We start from the raw sequence: 22,084 nt of genomic DNA, 5'->3' as shown, positions 1-22,084 counted from the left end.
CTATTTTTTTTGGTTATTCGATTTTTTTTTTTTAATGTGAAATTCATTGATCTAATAATAAACTGTACATACATCTTGTTTTTAGAAAAAGAGGAGAAACAATAGGAAAAAATTCTGTATTAAAACAGAGACCATCTCAAACAGAGCATTCCCTTGCTAAAAAACAGAGCACTGCCGATTAACTTCTATTTTACAGTTATAGAATTAATATAAAATCAAATCTAGTTTGTGTCATACATGTCTAATTTTTATTCACACTAAACACCGTTTAACTACTACTTTTGCTTTTTGGGAATTCTGGTACAAATAATAAAACTATGAACCAAATTAAAAGTTATATATGTTTACGCAAATGTTGAGTTTATGATTACACTATCCAACTTCACCTAACATCGATCTTTCAAATTTACGAAAACCAAGAGAGTTTCTTTTTATTGATAACATAACAGGGAAAAAGAAACTCGAAGAACAGAAATAACGATAACAAATTTACAACACAAGCATCAACAACATTGTCTTATTACAAACCCATTAAACGTCTCTTTATTCATAGGGTTGTTTTATTGATGATAAAGAAGTAGAGATCTTTAAACGGGAACGATGTTGGTCACGGAGACTTTAACCATTTCAGCTTCAAAGATAATGGCATCATTAACCAAATACCCTTTGGATGCATCGTTTAAATCTTTAAACAATATGATATTGTTCACTCCCACACCATAATCGCGTCGAATCGGGTACCAAGCTGCAGCTGTAGAATAAGAAAAAAAAAAACCATATTATATCAACTATTAATTTCATTCCCTCATTTTGTTTTTCTCCTGAGTAAAACATTATTTTTTTGGAATTAGTTTTCTTACAGTATAATTGTCTGTGGTTAGAGCTTCGCTGATTCTTTAACCGCAGATTAACCGCTCCCCAAGTGTTTGTAGCGACTGCGTTTGTCTTAAAGCCTGTGGCAAATAGGAAGAGTGGCAGTGCATGTGGTCTTCCACCTCCATCCCCTTTCGGGTTAAATCCTAATCTCCTGATTATACATTAAGTAATAAAACATTTATTACACTTTTTTTTTTTCAACTAACCTAACACTGAAGAACTCACATTACACTTGCAACAAATGAGATGAATTTTGATTAATCTTCAAATATATTTATATAATACGATAAGAAAAGTACTAACCAGTATCGGTCTCCAACGAGAAAATCGTCAGAGTAGTAGAACTTATCTTCCAAAGTGGAGAAACGAAGTATCTTCCACGTGAAAATGTTGTCCCGAGGGTTTGATACAAATGTGACTTTCTCTTCTTGTTCGACTGGTTTAACGATGAAGATCTCAGCACCAAAAGAACAAGTGTCTTGCACGATGTAACCTTCGTTCGTGTTGTAGAATGTTGAAAGAGGAATCAATTGTCCGAATCCCCATTCTTTTTTGGCATCGTTGTATCTTTTCACTGTTCCATCTATAATCCAAAATTATTGGAAAATCAGACTAGTATATGAATTCTACACTATATTTTTATTAGAAAGAGAGAATGTATATAGTAAAACATTTATATATACATTTTAAAAGTACCTGTAGCAGAAAAGTATTTCTGTTGCTTCTGATTGTGGACAAAGAGTTTAAGATCAACATTGACTTCCCAACCCTTGGGAAGAGATTCTGTATCTTCGATCCTCACGTAAAGTGATATATGATTATTTCCTCCATCGTTTTTATTACCAGTCACGTACAAAATCAACCTCCTGATTTGGTTCATACAAAAAAACAAAACCATTAGGATTTTTTAAAAATAATAATAAAAATAAATAGTTAGAATGACTAACCAATTGTAACCAGCAGCCTCAAAAACAGAGGATTCATAGGGTTCAAATCTTTCCTTAATCGTGGAGAAGATTTCGATTGTCACTATCTTACTCGATGGTCGCTCTTCTCTCAACATTTTTATCATCATTTCTGTCAACGAAAATCCACAAAAAAAAAAAAAAGGGTTTCAGCTTTCACCAAAGAATAAACGATTTCAAACAGCAAGTGTACCAAGATTTGCCCAGAGATTGTTAAAACTGTTATACATTTATAGACAGACACGTTACCAAAGTAAGATACTGAAAGTGGATTCTTCGTGAAATAATAAAAGAAAAGAACAATTTTTTTTAATAACAAGAAAAGAATATTTTATTAATACACATTCGTCGTTATTGTTATTTTTGCTTGTTCGAATATGTAAAGTATCAGCTTCGACTGCACCACAATAAGGCAAATCAATCCACTCAAATCAAATTGGTTAAAATGTGAACGGTTTTGACCCTGTGATTTAAATATTTTAGAAAACTTTGATTTTGCTGTTAATATATTATCTTTCTAAGACGTAAAAAAAAAAGTCGAATGTGATATCCAATTTATCAAATGAACTTCTATTATCTTACTTAGTTTTTTAGACTTCTTTGTGACTTAATATACAATACAAATACAATACAATACTTGAAACCTTCAAAATAAGACTTGTGCTATATCACCATTAAACCTGATTTCCATTGTATATGGTTGAGGTCTAAAACTGACTCAATAGACTTGAAAGAAAATGCGCACATGATTTTACTATACTCTTCAACATTCTATCCTAATTCCTAAGCTATTCCATCAGCCTAGATTTTGGTTCGGTTTAATTTAGATTTGATCAAATGTTATTTGTATCATACGAGTTCAAATCTTGATCAACTAGATATTTAGTTTTATTTATAAAATATGTTCAAATTTTGTTTTTTCCTTCTTATGGGTTCTAAACCAAATTAAAAACTTATTGATGTTTTTGAATAGGTTGAGTGTGCTTTTTCCATATAACTTTCCCTTACACCTTTCAAAAAGGTTGAAAAATCAAGAGAGTTTCATTTCACTGATAACAAAACAGGAAAAGAAAAAACTTGAAGAGCAGAAATTACGATTACAACACAAAAGCATCATCAACAACTTCATCTTATTACAAACTCATCAAAGTCTCTTTATTCGTAAGCTTGTTTGATCGATGATAAAGGACTAAAAGGAGAAGAGATCTTTAAACGGGAACGATGTTGGTCACAGAGACTTTAACCATTTCAGCTTCAAAGATAATAGCATCATTAACCAAATACCCTTTCGATGCATCGTTTAAATCTGTAAACAATATGATATTGTTCACTCCCACACCATAATCGCGTCGAATCGGGTACCAAGCCGCAGCTGTAGAATAAGAAAAAAAAAACCATATTATATCAACTATTAATTTCATTCCCTCATTTTGTTTTTCTCCTGAGTAAAACATTATTTTTTTGGAATTAGTTTTCTTACAGTATAATTGTCTATGGTTAGAGCTTCGTTGATTCTTTAACCGCAGGTTAACCGCTCCCCAAGTGTTTGTAGCGACTGCGTTTGTCTTAAAGCCTGTAGCAAATAGGAAGAGTGGCAGTGCATGTGGTCTTCCACCTCCATCCCCTTTCGGGTTAAATCCTAATCTCCTGATTATACATTAACCAAAAACCGTTACTACGGAATTCACATAAACCGGTCTAATTAAAAGATCCGATTACCCAAAAAAAAAAAATCACATATATAATGAAGTACTAACCAATATCGGTCTCCAACGAGAAAATCATCGGAATAGTAAAATTTATCTTCCAAGGTGGAGAAATGAAGTATTTTCCAAGTGAAAACATTGTCAGGAGGATTTGATATGAATGTGACTTTCTCTTGTTGCTCGGCCGGTTTAACGATGAGGATCTCAGCACCAAAAGAAGCAGTGTCCCCCACGATGTAACCTTCGTTGGTGTTGTAGAATGTTGAAAGAGGAAGTAATTGTCCAAATCCCCACTCTTTTTTGGCGTCGTTGAATCGCTTCACTGCTCCATCTGTAATCCACAGTTATGCAAAAATAAAAAATCTAAGAGTTGCCAAGAAAAAGTTGCAATGTCTGAAATTATTCTAGGCCAATATATCGATCTCTTAGAAAAAATACTAGAATGGATCTAGTAAAAACCCATTTTGGCATTTTAAAGTACCTGTCACAGTCAAGTACTTGTGTTGCTTGGAATTGTAGACAAAGAGTTTGAGATCAACATTCACTTCCCAGCCTTTAGGAAGAGATTCTGTCTCTAAGATCCTCGCGTAAAGTGAAACATGATTACTTCCTCCATCGTTTTTATTACCAGTCACGTACAAAACCAATCTCCTGATATTGTTTTCATCTATTTAAACTCAATATATGAGAACTATTTAAAACCAAAATGGACAGAGAGTAGTTGTAAGATCTTCACCATTTGTAACCAACAGCATCAAAAACAGAGGATTCGTAGGGTTCGGATCTCTCCTTAATAACGGAGAAGCTTGTTATTGTCACTATCTTACTTGATGGTCGGTCTTCTCTGAACACTCTTGTCACTCCTGTCAACAAAATTTTCCAAGAAAATCAAGAAATGAATTTTTATTTTTTTCCAAGAATCAAGAAATGGATTTCAGTCTTTCACCAAGAAAAATTAAAAGATAAAAGATTTCAGACAAACCAAGATTTCCCTCGAGACTGTAAGAACTGTTGGACTCTGTTACTCTCCCCTCTGTGACCTGGATTTGTATTTCGTTGTTAAAAATTTAGTTTTAATGAAAAGAGCTAATCGATCGGAAGAGCGTTTTAAAAACAAAAAAGGGAAAGAAACAAAACCTGTTGAATAAGGAACTCAGCTGAAGAAGAAGTGATGAAGAGAAAGGCGAGAGATATGAAACCCAAACTCAATTTTTGACCATCCATATTTTGAGATCTGTGTTTTGCTTTTGCCAAGGCTTTACATTTATATAGACAGACGGGTGCATTAGGATACTTCTAGAGTATAGTTTTTTTTTTTTTCCTCGACGACTTTATTGAGTTTTGTTACAAATAGTATAAAATACTGAAAGTGGATTCATCGTGAAAAAATAAAGAAATAATTTTTTTAAGATACGGAACAATTTAGTAAGGAGAGAGTTGTATTTTTTTAGCATTCATTATTATTATTTTTGTTTAGTTGAATGTGCGAAGGGATCAGCTACGATTTGGTTATTGTTATTTTTATGCTTTTCCAAGTACCCCCAGTCTATTATTAACAAATGTTTATGGATTTGTGGGATATTTTGATGAAGTAGTGGATGGAAAATGTTCAAAATAAGCGACACGTTTTACGCGAGATTACTTTTGCGACGATCGACTCAATGTCAAGGGTGATATCACTCATGAAGAATATAATTCATAAAACATTCATTTAAATTACTATAACCATTTAAAAAAAAAATAGACACAAACCCAAGTTTAATCCAAGTTTTATTTTTCAATAAACCACTAAAGCACGACACTAATCTTATTATACTGTGGGTTCATTTAGAAAAGAATGTACACTTTGACCACGATTTTTTTTTCTTTTTGGTGCTTGCGTTCACATTTCTATATATGTTATGATGATTATGATAATTCATGTCACAATCGAGGTCTATCATAATTCATATATCAAGTAAAGTTATTTAAATAGTTCTCTAGTACCATTATCTAATAGTCACATTGCCTTTTTTGATAAAATGTTTTCCCGGTACACAATTTTTTTTCGAACAATATTATATTTTCACATGCATATCATATTATCACACCATACGTGTCGCCGTGACGGGGTGGTTGAAAAAGTCAATGCATGTGTTGACGTTCTGATCTGGCCTTTACATTGACATATGTGATATGTCATATATATGTGGCGACGTAAAGCTGAAATGCATTTAACTTTAATAGCCGTCTCAATTGGCACATCAACTGTTACTAAATGAGCCACATGCACTCCTAACAAATGTACCTCTCAACATTCAATTTTTCGTGGGAATAAAAAGACAAAGCTCTAAAATTCAACTTATATACTACATGTGGATGATTGTCTTTTATATGTCGGATAATATGATAACGACAGGATCAACCGCGGATAAAAATGTAACAGTTTCACATTCATTTTTATATGAACATTATATATTTATCGTATAATTCTGTATAATCATGCCGAAAACTGAATACACGTAAACAGAAAAAAAAAATGTATGATCATGCTAAACCTGAAGAAGACAGAGATCAGAAAAAGGAATTGGTACAAGAATCAACAATTTGTTATCAGAAAAACTGTGACTGATCAAAAAGCTCAAGCAGTTCTCTTCTCGACGTCATGCTCATCCTCCTGAAGCATAAACCTCTTCCAGTACCAATGCGGTTTCCACACACTATCTCTCATGTCATCGATCGAGACTCCTTTTGTCTCGGGAACGAAGAACAGTGCAAAAAGTCCCATCACAACGATCCAAGCACTGAAGAAGAAAAATATCCCTGACTTCATCCCACAAAGCATCGATAGGAAGGCCTGAGCGATCACGAACGTGAAGAACATATTGCACGAGACCGCCAATGCGAACCCTTCGGTTCGAGTCTCCACGGGAAAGGTCTCGCTAGGGATTAGCCATCCTAGAGGACCCCATGACCAAGCGAAACCCATCACGTAAACACACACGAAGATCACCACTACTAGTGCTTCTGCTCGCCCTAGCGTACCGGTCACGTCTAAGTCCTTGGCTAGGATGATTCCAATGACCAACTGTTTTAAGAAAATTGCTAGTTTAGGAGGATTGCTTGCGAAACAAGAAACTGTAACCTAACTAATGCTAAATTACTTGGACAATAAGAAACCATTAGAAGAAAAAATGACCTGGCAAACGAGCATGTGAACGGAAGACTGGAGCAAGAGAAATCTCCGGCCAGTTTTGTCGACGAGGTAAATCCCGACAAACGTACTGAGAACGTTGATAGTTCCCGTGACAACCGCAGAAAGCAGAGCAGCATCGTTTCCAAACCCTACGGTCTGGAACAAAACTGGAGCGTAGAAAATAATCGCGTTGATTCCAGTGAACTGTTGGAAAAGCTGGAGCAACATTCCGATCACAAGAGGCGGTCGGCTAGCAGGTTTCAACAGTTTCCTGTAAGGATCCTTGACTTGTCTCGCGAAATCGCAAGCGTGGACGATTGATTCATACTCTTCATCAACATCTTCCACGCCTCTGATCTTCTTGAGCGTTTCTTTGCCTTGCTCTGTTTTGTTCCGCTCGATGAGACTCGTTGGTGTTTCGCAGATGAGAAACGATCCGAAGAGGAGGATAAGGGCGGGAACTCCGGCGCCACCGAGTGCGAATCTCCACCCGTAAGGGTGAATGGAAGAGGTGAAGTAGTTGACTATGTTGGCGATTAGGATTCCGATTGTAACCATTAGTTGGAATACAATGTTGAGACCTCCACGTAGCTTCGCCGGAGCAATCTCTGATAAGAAAAGCGGCACCGCCTGCAAAATATTTCAACACATTCTGATAATGTTTAGTCTTCGTTCAAGAAACCTTGAAAAATTCATCACGAACTCGTACATAAACACAAAAGTTGATAGTTGTGTACCTGATTACCAAAGCCAACGCCAAATCCGAGCAAGATTCTGCCGATGATCAGCATGTACATGTTAACAGCTCCGGCGGCGAGGCCAACGCCGAACAAGAAGAAGATGGAAGCGAACTGCATTGTGGGTTTCCTGCCGAGCTTAGAACACGTGGCAGAGGCGAAGAAGCTGGCCACGAGAGCTGCGAGGTAGAGCGAGGAAGTGAAGAGTTGCAAGAACTGGTTGTCATACTTGCAGTAGTTGTTCTCGTGCGCATGCTTCTTCCTCTCGTACACTACTGGAAAAAATTCCTTCAAGAAATCGTCCATCGCCGTTACTCCACCTGTTGTTTTCACACATCAGTACCATTTAGACTCGATCTAAAGGATGAGGCCAATAAGCAAATGACTCATAAATACCATTTAATCGCTACATGAGCTAGTTAAGGAACCAAGATTGTATATATTATGGTTTGGTTCACTATCTAATGTTGATCTCGGGGTTTGATCTAAAGTATATAAACTTTAGATGTATATATCATTTGATTCGGATACTATTTTCATTGGACCAACATTAGATAGTATACCATTTTCATTTCTATTGGACTTACATTAGATGCATTCCCAAGTGACATTAATATGTTTTGATATTTAGCATCCAAATAGCAAAAGAGCTAATGAAATTTGGTTAAGTATATACACATTTCTTGATCCAAAAGGAACATGCCTAAAAACACCTACTAAGTTGGAATCAGTTTCTTGATCCATAAGTAACGCGAAAAAAGAACAAGAGAAGAGAATCGAACCAGATATTCCAATGTCATAACCAAATATTAAACCGCCTACAGCCGCGATAATGACACAGATGAAGACATAAATAGTCATCTTGGCCTCGAAAGCCGGTGAATTACCGCTAGACGATATAACCACAGCCATGGTTTTCAACTTCTAGATCTCTCAAAATGTTAGTGTGTATATCTTTGTTTGTGTCTGTGCTTCTCTATCTTGTAAAGGGGAGCGAGAGAAACAGAGACAGAGATCTTTACTTTTGAAAATGAGACAAAGAAAGGTTCATATATTTATACAGGGAGGAAGATACAAAAACCAAAAAGAAGATACAGATTCTGTGAAATGAAGATACAGATGATGTCTAAAATGGAATATTTGATTCGTTGGTCAAATATATTTGGATCAATTTTCTTGTTTTTGACTCTTTTTTGGGGTTCTAACAGTCAGCATTCGCTGTCATAGATTCAGTTATTCACTTTCGGCTTCTCTTTTTAATCTGTTTCAGGCAAGGATTTTTATTGTTAGCATATATGAAACGGATTTATTACGTCTGGATTTGGTTAATCCTTATCCAAAGCACAATCTGCGTGGATTTATTGTTTTTTTTTTCCTTCTTTCTATCCGGATACATGAGAAGAAATAAAGAACAATAACTCGTCCCTTTTTTTGTTGGAGAATATAAAACAAAATCCTGATTGGTCGTCAAAGATAGTAATAATATAAATTAATTTTTGTAAGAAATCAAGAAGAAAAACGAAAATTAATTATGATATTAAGTTTCACATATAGAGTCACAAATGTTTTCTAATTATCTAAACGTAATTCAAAAGAGAGATAAAAAAACAAAGGATGTTTTAAATATGTTGAATTGGATTTATGTCGTATAGTTTAGAATAAGTTTACCACTGCAACTAAATTTCAATTGAAATATTCACAAAGGCCCGTAGGCGAGTATTTCCATTTTCTTAACACGGCCCTGTCAATCATATATCCTTCAGACCGGTTTTGGAGCAAAGCTCCCCAAATTCAAAACGGGGAAAAAGCATGTCGTTCGTAGTATGGACGAAGAACCGGCTGAGTAAGGATCTTTAGATACCAACTTCAACTGTTTTGTATATGTTGACTGTTTTTCTAGCCTAAAAGATCGTCTAGAAGCGGACGTGCAGCGTCCGTTCGCGTTGTTGTCTCACTGTACCGACCTCTGCAGGCAAAAGAATGGGCAACAATGAGGTATATGCTAATGGGCAAAGACTAGATTGCAATTCAAAACAAAAATATTTGGATGAGTCTTATAGGAGGGTTTAGACTAAAGGATCATAACACCAGACTTGAGAGACTCCCAAGGCTTTTGTGATTAAGACACAATAATAGCTAATCACAAGAATAGCAAGCTAGAGACCTTACACTAGTTGACTGTTGGAGTTCCACTGCTGATGATTCCCCATTTTCCTACATAACCGACCCAGCAACATCACCGATGTTATTCCTATTTCGGATTTGTTAAGGAAATGTTTTGTAAAACCTTTTTCTGCTGATCTAAAAGAATGAGTACCTCAATTAGCAAATCCTTTCTTGTGATCAAGCCTATCACACGGGACGGACGGGGAACAACGAATAAATGTCTCAATCCAAGTTGCCGGAAAAGGTTGTATACCTGATTCAAACGGATCAAATTCTCAACCAATGATGATGAATATTGGTGTATCAATAAAACATAACCAGAGCTTTTTACTCACCTTTGTCAACGACATGTCTTCAGGAACAACGTATGGAGATGGATTTAAAAACGGAGCAAGATCTATGTACATCTCTAAATCATCTGAAGTTAAATGTATATCCTCTATGCATAACCCTTTCGATGAGACAGGTTTAGCAAACTCGCTGAAACTGTGCCTGGATATTGCAGAATCAACTTATTTATCAGACAAGATATGCTCCTTCCAAAGAGAGTGGGAAAAAAAGAGTGTAGAACATTATCTTACCTGATAGGTCTAGCACTTGGATCACAAGGCAAAGGACTATGTTGGAAATCTACCTTCGATTGAAGGAGAACAAGCAAGTGACTGCATGGTGAACAAATACTTAGAATGATATATTTCTTTTCAAATAATTCCTTTTGCGGTTGGTGGAAAAATGAACAATCACTTACCTCCGCAGAACTAACCCGATGACAAGTGTTTCACCACTTCTCGTGTGGTCGATTACCTGGCACAGAGTCAAAAAAGTAAAAAAACATGAGTACAGAGGACTAAGCAGTCACGAGTCAAACCTGTGTGGGAAAAGAAATGCTTACCGGAAATCCATTGTGTTTATTGCTACGCAAAATTGAAGCAACATCTGCAACCCTGATAACTCGAGGTAAAGAGATTACCTTCAAAGATGAAAAAACAAAAGTTTTGGTTAAGCCCAAATAAGAAGCATGTGTCACAAGCTCCATCTTAGTGGTTGGCTGATGGAACATAGCTCTCTGAGTATACTGAGGGAGAAATGATAACAACCTTCTGACTTTGACAAGCTTCCTTTGCAATCATTTGACGCATATGATACTTGGGTCTCGATTCCAGCAATGGAATGCCCTTCAGGCGTGCTTGTACTTCATACAATCCCTCATTGAAAGCATCACCGACGGCCTAAACGCAGAAGAAATTAATAAAAGCGTATTTCCATAAGAACCAAGAAAAATGATAATGGTTGTAAGTTGTAACTCGTACCTTTGAAATGAGGAGAACCAACATTATAAGAGGCAGAAGTTTCAGGTTATTTGTGATTTCAACCATGATAACACATAAAGATACAGTCATCCGCATCGAGCCTCCAAGAAACGAAGCAGCTCCCAGCAAAGCATATCTAAAGTTTAAAGACTTTTTCTATTAAATGTTGTAAAGCAAAAGAATCCCAAAGTTCACCCAAAAATCTGAAAAAAGAAGTAAGATCAACAAAGCACACTCACGTTCCCTCCTCAATGTTGAGCTTCTTGTAAAACCTGACAACAAACATGCCTACAAGACGCCCGTAAGTTGATCCTATCATTATCCCAGGAACAAACTGCCCAGCGGGAACAGCAGTGCCAAAGGTCACCACTGCTAATGTATAAAACATAGCCTGCACATCATTTAAAACAAAACAAAAAGGACGAAGAATCAGAGGAAATACCAAATAGAAAGAAATCCCTAGAGATAAAGAGATGGAACGATGTTAAAAGTCAAATCAGCATGTCCCTTTATTCTATTGCTACCATGCACATGATTCAATCAAACTCAAACCTGCCAAGGACTATACACCAAAATTAAGGACATATGACCATGTTGATCAGGATAGGAACTTTAAGAACAAATAAGTAGAAGAATTTCATACCAAAAACGTTAGTAAACTCTGAGCACTGAACTCTCGCATCGTTTTCGCGCTGAACAAATTCCTTATAGCATCATCCTGTTGTCTTAAAGAAAAAGCAAAACAGCTGAACTGAGACAATGGGGCTTATAAATAAAGCAACTAGAAATTGAAAATAATTATTTATTGAAAATAATTATTTTGTAATTATTCTAGAAGAAAAGACCTGCGTATTGAAGAAAATTGTAGCGAGATCATTGTATTCGTTGTCTGTTTTGCAGTAGAACTGAAATGATTGACACAAAGAAAAACAACAAGAATGCAGAAGAGATGTCAGGAAAGTCATAAAGCTCAACAGAGGTAATGAAATGCCATAAAGTTTTGGGAACAGATTATTCAGGTTTTTCTAGAAAACACCATCAAATGAATTCCAGATAAGCATCTAACCAGAGTGCTCAACATGCACTACGTATAATTAATAAAACTCATAAGTTCATTGCTGCACACTTTTGCCATCGTAATTACAGTTAAATGATGGTTAAATATAGGCGTTATGAAGAATATGAAACAGATCTCAAAGATACACATCTATCTATAACAGTGTCTTACATTTACGTAATTCCCATACATTCCTGGAGGCCGTGGACACTCAATACCAGAATCAGGAATTGATTCAGGGCACGGACTGCATTTCCTTAGGAGTGGTAGCCCAAATGAGATCGCTGAAGTAATACAAGAGATGATGCATGCTTCATATATCTGCAAATTTAAATTTTGTTAACAGTTTTTTAAATCTAGCAACGAGCGATCAACTTTCAAGATGATAAACATAACCAAATATATCCTGTAAATCGTCCATCAAAGATTACCTTCACTCGATTTCCTTTCTTGTGCAAAGAATTGCGACGCCAAGATGTCATATAAAGTGTAAGCTGGTTAAATAATGCCCCTGAAGGAGAAATGAGAAATGAAACAGTCAGAGGTAGAAATGAAGCCAAGAGTACAGTAAAAGAAAAATCCTAACCAAGTAGGCCTCCGATAACTCCAATTACAGCCATTGGTAGTAGCTCCTTGAAATAGTAGTCATCTTGACCACTGAATGAGTGTAAGAAAAGTTTCAAGTCAATTCTAGAACTCTTAACTTTGCACAATATAGGTGAGCACTGAAGCTAGAACCTTACTCTGATACATCCCATATAATGAAACCACCTCCACCAAAGTGTCCACATATTCCACTCTTGCACCATCCCATGGCAGTACGCACCACAACAGCCACAATAGCGGAAGTGAAAAAGACACGCCACATAAGTTGACTTCTCCACCTTCAATAGGACATGCAAAGTAAATTAATTGGACAGACGGCATAGCATCCCAGACTCACACTAGGTAAGACATCCTAAGAATAAATGCACTGCTGTCAAGTGACCCAGTTGCTAAGGAAACAATAGAATAGACAACAGAGTTCCTCAACTGGTTGTTTCTCAGAACAGAATAATTTCAGCAGCTGGACAAAGGGTGAGGAAAGGACCCTACCATGATGTAACCTCCTCTAATGCAAATAACACTCCGCCAACTGGAGCTCTAAATGCTGCAGCAACTCCAGCTGCACATCCACAAGTGACCTTTCAAAGCATCGCAAAAGTGAAGTAATAAGATCTCTCTAGAGACTTGGACCTAACCTACTACAAAAAGAAATCAGATAGCATTCTTCACAAGAACCATCTAAGGAGCTTACAAGATCACGGCGATCTCTGTCACTCTTAAAAAGTTGCGGCCATCTAGAATTCAGATGATATTTCGTGGATCCACCCTGAAACAAGAGAAGCAAAAGGAAAACATAAAATAAGTTGCCTAAGGAATGATGGAGGAGAGAGGTAACTCAGATACTCACCTGACCAAGCAACGAAGCAATGCAGGCACCTGTATGTACTAAAGGACCTTCTTTCCCCAGGGCTAAGCCACCCCCAACAGAACCAATGCTTCCAAATATCTATGAGAGAGCAAACTATAAAAAAAGTATCTTCAAAACAGAATAAAAAAGGAAACTTCCAAGATAACATAACATCCACAAAAGTTAACGCACCTTTCCGATGAGGGTTCTAAAGAGCAAGGTGCCAGGAATATCAATTCCTGCAGTGTCCAAAACATTATAGTCAACAAAGTCTGTGGACTACAAATTTCCAGCTAAGAAAAAAAAGAGGAGAGAAAGAAAATTGGAGTACCATTGAGATAACCCTTAATCTCAGGAATGCCAGAGCCAGCCGCAGCAGGAGCGAATTGGGTAATGATATACGCAGAAGAAAACACTAAGACTAGATTGATGACAAGGTAAACTACAAAACCCGCAAAATAAGACTTTTGAATGATGGCAAAAGTGAGAGCAAACTTCCATCCAGCGAAATTCTCAACTGAGAGATTGATGAAAACAGCAGCCAATCCAGTTCCTAAGAAAACCCAACAAAGAAACAAAATTTAGGGATCTGATTCCGAGAAAGATATCAACAACCGAAGAGGAGGCAACAAAGAAGAAATACCGATCCCGATGAGTAAAGAGAAGAACCATTTGACAGCAACGTAGTAGCCAACATAAAGCTTACCACGATGCGCCTGCAGAAAAGGAGTCAAAATCAACAGAGAGAGAGAGAGGAACACAAAAGGAGAAGGGAGAGAGATAAGAGCAAGTAGAAACCAACCTGTTCTTCTCTGTAAGCGTAATTCTCGATGACCTCATAGTCGAGACTATCAACACCTCCGCCGTCACGAGGAGAGCTGAGTAGGCCAACGCCGTCGGTGGAAGCATCATCGGATTCAGGGACACGAGACCAGATCAGGTTACCAGATTCGATCCCGTTATGTAGATGATTCGAGAGCATGATGATCGAATCGAAAAGCTCCTGGATTTTAGCGATTCGATCACAAAGACGGGATTTTTTCAAAAACCGCACTACCTTTGATTCATTCGTTTCTGATTGATTTCTTGTTCCTGAGGTCTCTTCTGTTTATACGAGGATTTAGCTTTCCTTATCAATTTACTTACTAGAGAAAAGGGTGGGTAAAATATTAATATATAAATCACTTACTATGGGGTGAAATGTTTTTGAATAATTTACCCAAATGTAGCTATGATTTTGTATCCAATGGTTATAGCCATTTAGGAGGTGTGATATTTTTTCTATAACAACTTTTATGTGGATATATAAATTATTAAATAGAGATTTTAAATGGTTTATTTTCTTTGTGCTGTTTTGTGCAATATCATATATCGAAAAGAAGAAAAACAAGAATGTCCCATGATTCATGTGCTATTTTGGCTAATTATAATCCATGAACTAACATTAACAAAGTACCTCTATTATCCTTCAATTAACTGCAAGAAAAAAAAAAATAGAGAGTACAATTTGGAATGGACTTTGTAACCTTAGACTTAAAGTACCTCTTTTGCCTTCATGCTTTTAGACATATACAATTTGACAAAACTTTTTTGGGAGTGGAATCAAACGCATCACACATTTGCGATTATCCCTTTGCTTGTGGTCTGTTTATCGCTAGTATTCATCCACAACTTTTTAGACCTAAGATCACTTTCGTAATGGTCCTTGAGCTTAACATATACTAAGACCATACTAATCCTATGAACAGAAATTTGACCTCAAAAGCTACTTTTTCTAAGATGTTGATATCAACTTTGAACCATACTATAGTACGCATCAACATTACCTTTACAAGTTATGCTGGTATGCACGCAAAGTTTAAGAAGAAATAAGCTCGTCCTTACCTTAAATGTCGGAGTCAGCAGCTCATTCCCCAGCATAAATGGTTCTAACACCAATCTTACCGCCTTTGCAAAGTCTCTCAACTCAATCAAGGTGTATACCTATTATAAATATAAATCAAGTTAGTGTAATAGTGTTTGCACATATCAGAGTATGGAGTTTGATGGAAAATGTACTATTGAAGTTTGATTCTCTACCTTGTATCAACATTAGGCCACAAATTTGCATTTGACGTAGACATGTTTCAATATTATTTGGAACCGCTCTCTTCTTGTGCCAGTTTAAAGATTTTATTCTTCCTCATAAAAGAACGAGACGTATTGGGTGAGAACCGTAAGATTAGTTCTTACTTCAGATGAATATCATTTGTATTTAGAGTCGAGACCCTCATGTTTGTATATCAATAAAGTACTCCAGTCAGTTTCACACAATTACTATAGAAATGACCACGTTATGCCAAATACATATAGTTGACTAATCCAATATAACATATATGGAATTGGAGTGTTAGGAATGAAGAAAATGCACCGTTCAAAAAACAAAAGTATTGAAAATGCATCAACTGAGATAGAGGCGATGGATCGTGCAATGCACTCAGCAGTTATATATATGGAGCAGAAAATCTCCTAATAATACTAGAGCCACCAAAATTAGCATTCAACATTGCATGGGTTAGGAAATCCCCATTTGACAAATTTTATCCACAAGAAGAGCAAACCAGGATAAAAAATAATAAACACACATAATTGAGTGGTAACTGGAAGTTGAAACGGACCATATAACATGTTTTTGTTCCACATCTGGGATGTCTAGGCTTGGGGCCAATCTCCTAATAACATCATAGGAGTTTGGTGGAAAAAAATTGACCACGACCATAATACAAAATTTGGTGTATTCAGAAAATTATATAACTAACAAGCAGTGGCCAATCAGCTGTGGTGTCGTATAGTAAGATACCAAATTGGCATTTGTATTTTCTGGACGGCGAATCCATGGTGGGATCAGATATTTGTCAATACGACATGACAATACAGAAAACAAGGAACAGAAACTATGCAGTTGAGATTGTTGATTGAATTGGTAACTCGCTAAGGAAAACAAGAATGCACATAATGGACTAACTAGAATAATCTAGTCAAAAAGGAAGCCCAACAACTCCAATTATCCTTAGAAGTCTAGCGAAAACGGGAAAAAAAAGTTGTTGTAAGGGGATGATTCTCGGACTATATAGTTTAGTCTGCGACACTCAAACACGTTCCAACATCACCATGTCTAATGTTTCAAACTAATATTACGGTGGAGCTTATTAATCGACCAGGTAATTAGCGGTTAATTGTGACATCATAATTAATCAAGTAGTAGTTGCTTTACAAATAAGAAAATGATTCGACCAACAAAAAAAACGGCGTAATTATTATTTAATTGAGGATATAATAATACGAAAGTGATAGAGAAGCTATTAGTATTAGTAATATTAGTAATATCAAATAACCAAGATAGGACGAGTAATCGCCAACTATGGCGTTAGAACATGTATATCAGGAGATCAAAAAGGGTTCATGGCACAGTTTTTGAAACAAAAAATCATAATTTTGAAGAGACAGTATCATCCCGACGAACCTGAAGAAACAGTATCATCTCGAAATGGAGCATTCTGATCGGTCGAAAATTATAATTTTCGAATTAAATAAAAAAAAAAAACTAAAACCAAAACGAAAAAATATTATTGTATTCTTAGGGGTTTGTACATGTTCCTAGCGTCACGTGATAGGATCACTATTTCTAAGCTTTTCCGCTGTATTTTGCCGTCAATACGCGACGAAAATGTTTACATATTATATATAAGTGAATTATGCCTGTATTTAGTTTGTATCACCGGACTTTATATCACCATCTTCTCCAACCAAATTACACTACTGATCCGAATCAATGTGAAGTTAACTTCTCTGTTCTAAATAAGTATTATTAGTAATTACTGTTGCACACAAGCTAATTTGATACTGTTCACAACAAAGTGCATGTTGTACAAATTAAATTATTTGATAAAAATGTTTAAAATTTCATTACTCTGATGTTCGATTTGGAAATCCGTATTGCCCAAATAATAATTAATTAGTAAATAATTATTAATTAATATTATAAAGCATGCATGTCGGATTTTATATATGCGCGTTTGATGTTTCGTTTATCGACCATCTAGCAGCAGCTGCATAAATGACAACAAAATTAGGTGACGATACTTAAATGTCTTGGACCTCGACCCAGTATACTAATCTGAGATTTATACTCTCTAGTCCCTAGGACTCCCTACTAAGCATTATTTTTATCTCATGATTTTTTTCCTAAGTAAATTTGTTTTTTCTCTTTAAATTGATTTATACGAAAAAGGTATTACTGTATGTTCCCCTTTCTAGATAATAGGTAGTAAAATAATAGAATTGGCCGCATATCTCATCTTTTAGATTCAGCATAACTTCACCATATTTTTCTTCCTCTTCGACAAAATCTTATTGTTTGAATACTGCAATAAATCTCGAAGAGTTCTTGAAAAATACTATACTTTTTTATTTACAAGAGATTATCCTCTAATGGACGGACCCATTCACAATATTTCCCAACAACATTATTTAAACCACCTGTAAGTCTATAACCAATTTTATTCATCATTCTTCTTAAAAATAATATAGACAGCCGAAATTATTAAAGACAAAAAAAAAATTATATAGTTAGTACACGCCTTTTTGTTAGACTGGATTTATGTTTATTGTATTAGAATTTATTAGATCGTTTAGAAAATGGGAAGAAAATGAAAACTAGAGATTCATTCCAAGTCGGTAAAATCCAACCTGGGGATACCATAATTTCCGGGAAGGAGAGAGATCGGACCACAGGTCACAACTAGCTTTGCTCACTCTTCACTCCTGCAAACTGAATATTATACTTAATTAATTAATTAACGTCATTAAACAAACTTTCTAATCCTACGTTCCATTTAACACTATTTTAATTGCATTGCATGTGACTACAGCTTCAATCTGGCGATCATCGTGGGCTTTTCTCATGATATCGACTGCACTGCAGTATCCTCTTCAATATTAAATTAATTTTTACAAAAATAAACTTTCTAATACTAAAAAAATTGCCTTCTATTATTTACATAGAAGCCAAAACTAAAGACAAAGCAGAGAGAGACTCATACAAAAGAGAGAGAGAGAGAGAAAAAGATAAGAAACGCGATGAGACGTCAACCACGTCCACGTCACTCACCACCGCAATCTCACTCATCTCCGTCGTCATCTTCATCGGAATTCGAATTCAACATCTCCATTTCGCCGCGAAAAGCTTCTTCTTCGCTTTGTCCCGCCGATGAGCTCTTCTACAAAGGCCAGCTTCTCCCTCTTCAGCTCTCCCCTCGTCTCTCTCTCGTCCGTACACTCTGTTCTTCTTCTTCTTCCTCCGACTACACTTCTTCTTCCTCCTCCGCAACCTCCGCCGCTCGTGACTCCACCGAATCTTCCTCCTCCACTGATTCCACCGCCTCTTTCCCTCTCCTCCACCCTCCGCCGCTCGATTGCTGTGACTCTTCCCGTCCTAGCTCGGTAAACGACGAAGAAGATTTCTTCTTCAAACCACCTCCGAAGAAGAATCCTAATTACAAATCTTCCGGTGGTGGTTTCTCACTCTCTAGATTCTCCTCTGTTTTCAAGAAAGATCCCAAAACCGTCAACGCCGCCGCAGCAACCGCCGCTCCGTCGTCGGTAAAGAGAATGAGCTCCACGGCGAAAGAGGTTATTCGCAAATACATGAAAAAGGTCAAACCTTTATACGACAAGTTATCTCAGAAACAGAGCACCACCGTCTCTGCTTTGAAAACAGAGTCATCTCTCAAAGATTCCGGCAACATCCGCGGAACCGCTCCTGCAACCTCCTCCACCGTCACCTCCATTCCAAACGCTGTCTCCGGCGGCGGGCAATCGATCTCTTTCTCGGGAAACCTAATGAGATACACAAAACGAGGACGATGCGCGGCGAGTTGTCCGTCGTCGATGAGGTCATCTCCGAGTCATTCCGGCGTATTGACACGTGGCGGATTTCCGGGTCAAGGAGGAGGTAGCAGCAGCAGCAACAACAGTGTGTCTTCTTCGATGGAAGAGTTGCAGAGTGCTATTCAAGGAGCTATTGCTCATTGCAAGAACTCAATGTTGCAGAAGAATTTGGTTAGTAGTCTCGAGATCTAGCATTATGTCTTTTTGGATCCATCCATATAAATTTTATGTTTTTTTTTTTTTTGGTCTTTCTAGTCATTTTAAAGTTTGATCTAAATCTTGATCTACTCTTTTGTCTGAAAATTGCTAGTGTGATCCAACATCCAATCCCTATTAACGATGTTATTGGTTATCTTATACGGATGTTATATAACTTAACTCAGAATAAGACATTGTAGTTGGTGGATCATTTGAAGATTCGTCTTGATTTCAATTTCGTTCTTCTTACATTCCGAGCCAAATGGAGCAAAAAACTCATACTTTTAATCAACATTCCGAGCCAAATGGAGCAAAAAAACTCATACTTTTAAGTTATACTCAGGGATTAAAACCAAAATCCAAACAGAATCTCATTACTAGTTTATTATGGTCTTGTGTAATTTTAATTTCATGGTAGCTAACCAAAATGCATTAATTCGAAGAACATCGTTTACTTTGTTTCAATCTTCTGATTTGTTTAGTTAATATGATTATATACAAATATTAATTATATTAGAGTATATAGACGTTGTGAAAATAATTGAGGGCAACAAGAAAACGACGGTGGGGTTTATATTTTAAAAATAATTGAAGAATTGGATTATTGAGTACTCATCAGTACTCTTCTAGCGAACTGGTTCACTCCTTTGTACCTTATCGCCTCTTTCTCTCTGTTGTTATTGTCGGTGTTCTCCGTTAAATTAATGTTCGTTCTTCATTTTAATATCTACATCCAACTTCCTTTTTTTTGTTTAACATATCAAACTATTATTTTGTTTTTGGATGGACAATGGCTCTAAATATTTATTATGTTTGATAACAAAAAATCGGACTATCAAATGTTGAACGAGTTGATACAAATGTTTCATCACATTTGCATGGCAAACAATTATTTTAGTCATTGCTCTAGGAATGGTTTATTCATGATGTAACCCAAACTCGGAAAGTCATTGAAAGTAATGTTTGTTACTTACTGGGTGCGCATAACGTACTTTTCATATATTGTATTTTACGAAAATAACACTAGCTCGAATTGATGGATTGAAAATATGAAATATCTAAAAAGCGATCGAAATAGGTATGAACTATCTATCTTTAGTTTATACATAGAATTTTCAAATTTACAAATGAGGAAAAGTACCAAGCATATAAGCATCATTTCAAGCGGTGACAACAAAACAAGTTATACATATATGTAATGGTAGAATGATCAATGTAAGTGTAATATAAGTAAAATATTTGAAAACACCAGGAAAATAAAAATAAATGGTGTACAGTTTTTTTTTTCGTTTTAAAAAATGCTGATTTAGAAATTGTATAATAACTAAACACCCAATTTATAGAGATATCTCCACTGCGGCGTCCGAGTGGTAAAAATATTCATACGTGGATCCAGGATCCTGGCCATTAATAATTTGAAAGCAACTATAAATATTAAAATGGTAAGAAGATTTAGCTTTCTAATGTATATGTCATATAGGTTAGTTTGGATTTCTATTCAGAATTCTGTGATAAAGATTTTTTTTTATAATGCAAATACACATGTTTCAATAGATTTTGTTAGTGTATTTTGAAAAGATATCATGATGGTAGTACAATTAATCGTATACGTGGAGTAGAAGCTCAAGAACATTAATCACATATGCATATGTTTGGTTCTTAGTGGATGGATGCATGTGCTTCTTTGCATTGAGAAGCGTTGGGTACGTAATAAAGATTCTAATGTGGTCAAAGTCAAAGTCCTCTACACTTATTTATCTTCTACACTACAAACTAAAATATTTACTTTTAGCTACTATCTATATAATCATATCCAATAATGTTTTCATTTAATGATGGGGGCTCTTCGTTTTTTTCTTGACCATCTTGATGCTAATAATATAAATACAAGCACAGTGAAATTCAATTATTATTATTTATGGGACCTCTTTAGTCTTCATCATTATTCTCATTTTCTCTCTTCAACATATCTTTTTTTTTTGAACATTAACTCTTCAACATATCTTGAGTCTTATTTCTTATATAAGTATAGATTTAAATTCAAATTTAACTAAAAACAAATTATACCGATGGCTATTTATTCAAATGTAAGTCAAGATCACTAATGGAGGTTATTCAAGACCCTCGTTAATTGATATTGTACCAGGCTAAATTATATCCAAGAAGTGATCAATTACTGTTCATAGTTTATTTAAATTGATTTAACAATATCTGAATAGCTTCTATAAAACGTTAATGCTCCGTAAACATATTACTGTAACAATGTATTATACATCACTTTTATCGATGATCTATTCAATTTTCATAGGACTTGAAACTTTCTTTTAGAAAAAACCAAAATATAACTATAATTTTAGATGTTTCACGTATTAAAAATTATTAAGCTTCTATTATATTATTATATCAATTTAAATTTTAACATCTGAAAGATAACTTTAATATTGTAAAAAACTTTAGTTATTTTTGAAACAGGAAAACAGAATATAAATATTTATTTTATTTTGTGTTTGTGT

General features: G+C 35.7%; 5 protein-coding genes across 6 annotated transcripts; 1 reads left to right on the top strand and 4 right to left on the bottom strand.

The window, feature by feature from the left end:
* Nucleotides 1-405: 405 nt before the first annotated feature.
* LOC112083418 lies at nt 406-2,007 on the bottom strand. The gene is made up of 5 exons (XM_024151403.1): nt 1,824-2,007; nt 1,573-1,742; nt 1,180-1,459; nt 861-1,027; nt 406-751 (listed from the first exon to the last, which is right to left on the bottom strand). The coding sequence occupies exons 1-5, from the start codon at nt 1,949-1,951 to the stop codon at nt 588-590; spliced, it is 909 nt and encodes a 302-aa protein (XP_024007171.1). The 5' UTR covers nt 1,952-2,007; the 3' UTR covers nt 406-587.
* Nucleotides 2,008-2,870: 863 nt separating this feature from the next.
* On the bottom strand, nt 2,871-4,810 carry LOC18013495. The gene is made up of 7 exons (XM_006394810.2): nt 4,685-4,810; nt 4,530-4,587; nt 4,284-4,410; nt 4,029-4,198; nt 3,599-3,878; nt 3,322-3,488; nt 2,871-3,213 (listed from the first exon to the last, which is right to left on the bottom strand). Exons 1-7 carry the CDS (start codon nt 4,769-4,771, stop codon nt 3,050-3,052), a joined length of 1,053 nt encoding a protein of 350 aa, XP_006394872.1. The 5' UTR covers nt 4,772-4,810; the 3' UTR covers nt 2,871-3,049.
* A 1,357-nt stretch (nt 4,811-6,167) lies between these two features.
* On the bottom strand, nt 6,168-8,371 carry LOC18013407 (sugar transport protein 8). Its single transcript, XM_006394809.1, has 4 exons — nt 8,242-8,371; nt 7,460-7,779; nt 6,726-7,352; nt 6,168-6,614 (listed from the first exon to the last, which is right to left on the bottom strand). Exons 1-4 carry the CDS (start codon nt 8,369-8,371, stop codon nt 6,168-6,170), a joined length of 1,524 nt encoding a protein of 507 aa, XP_006394871.1.
* A 692-nt stretch (nt 8,372-9,063) lies between these two features.
* LOC18013406 (chloride channel protein CLC-d) lies at nt 9,064-14,573 on the bottom strand. Of its 2 annotated transcripts, none has more exons than XM_024151202.1 (23): nt 14,248-14,573; nt 14,089-14,161; nt 13,777-13,998; nt 13,638-13,684; nt 13,446-13,544; nt 13,290-13,364; nt 13,088-13,176; nt 12,736-12,876; nt 12,579-12,649; nt 12,424-12,503; nt 12,164-12,313; nt 11,781-11,840; nt 11,579-11,653; nt 11,175-11,326; nt 10,936-11,071; nt 10,723-10,854; nt 10,518-10,595; nt 10,374-10,429; nt 10,207-10,287; nt 9,961-10,117; nt 9,777-9,878; nt 9,624-9,673; nt 9,064-9,425 (listed from the first exon to the last, which is right to left on the bottom strand). In XM_024151202.1, exons 1-23 carry the CDS (start codon nt 14,425-14,427, stop codon nt 9,356-9,358), a joined length of 2,376 nt encoding a protein of 791 aa, XP_024006970.1. In that variant the 5' UTR covers nt 14,428-14,573; the 3' UTR covers nt 9,064-9,355. The 2 variants fall into 2 exon arrangements, with proteins under 2 accessions (XP_024006970.1, XP_024006971.1); XM_024151203.1 differs by having other exon boundaries at nt 9,629-9,673.
* Nucleotides 14,574-18,525: 3,952 nt separating this feature from the next.
* LOC18013413 (probable membrane-associated kinase regulator 1) lies at nt 18,526-19,731 on the top strand. Its single transcript, XM_006394805.2, has one exon. The coding sequence runs from the start codon at nt 18,564-18,566 to the stop codon at nt 19,563-19,565; it is 1,002 nt and encodes a 333-aa protein (XP_006394867.1). The 5' UTR covers nt 18,526-18,563; the 3' UTR covers nt 19,566-19,731.
* The last annotated feature ends 2,353 nt before the right edge of the window (nt 19,732-22,084 follow it).

The sequence above is a fragment of the Eutrema salsugineum genome, unplaced genomic scaffold, assembly GCF_000478725.1.
Source record: "Eutrema salsugineum unplaced genomic scaffold, Eutsalg1_0 scaffold_6, whole genome shotgun sequence".
In the NCBI taxonomy this organism is placed as follows: Eukaryota; Viridiplantae; Streptophyta; class Magnoliopsida; order Brassicales; family Brassicaceae; genus Eutrema; species Eutrema salsugineum.
Note: the sequence above shows the minus strand (reverse complement) of the source record. Positions and strands in the feature narration are given on the sequence as shown.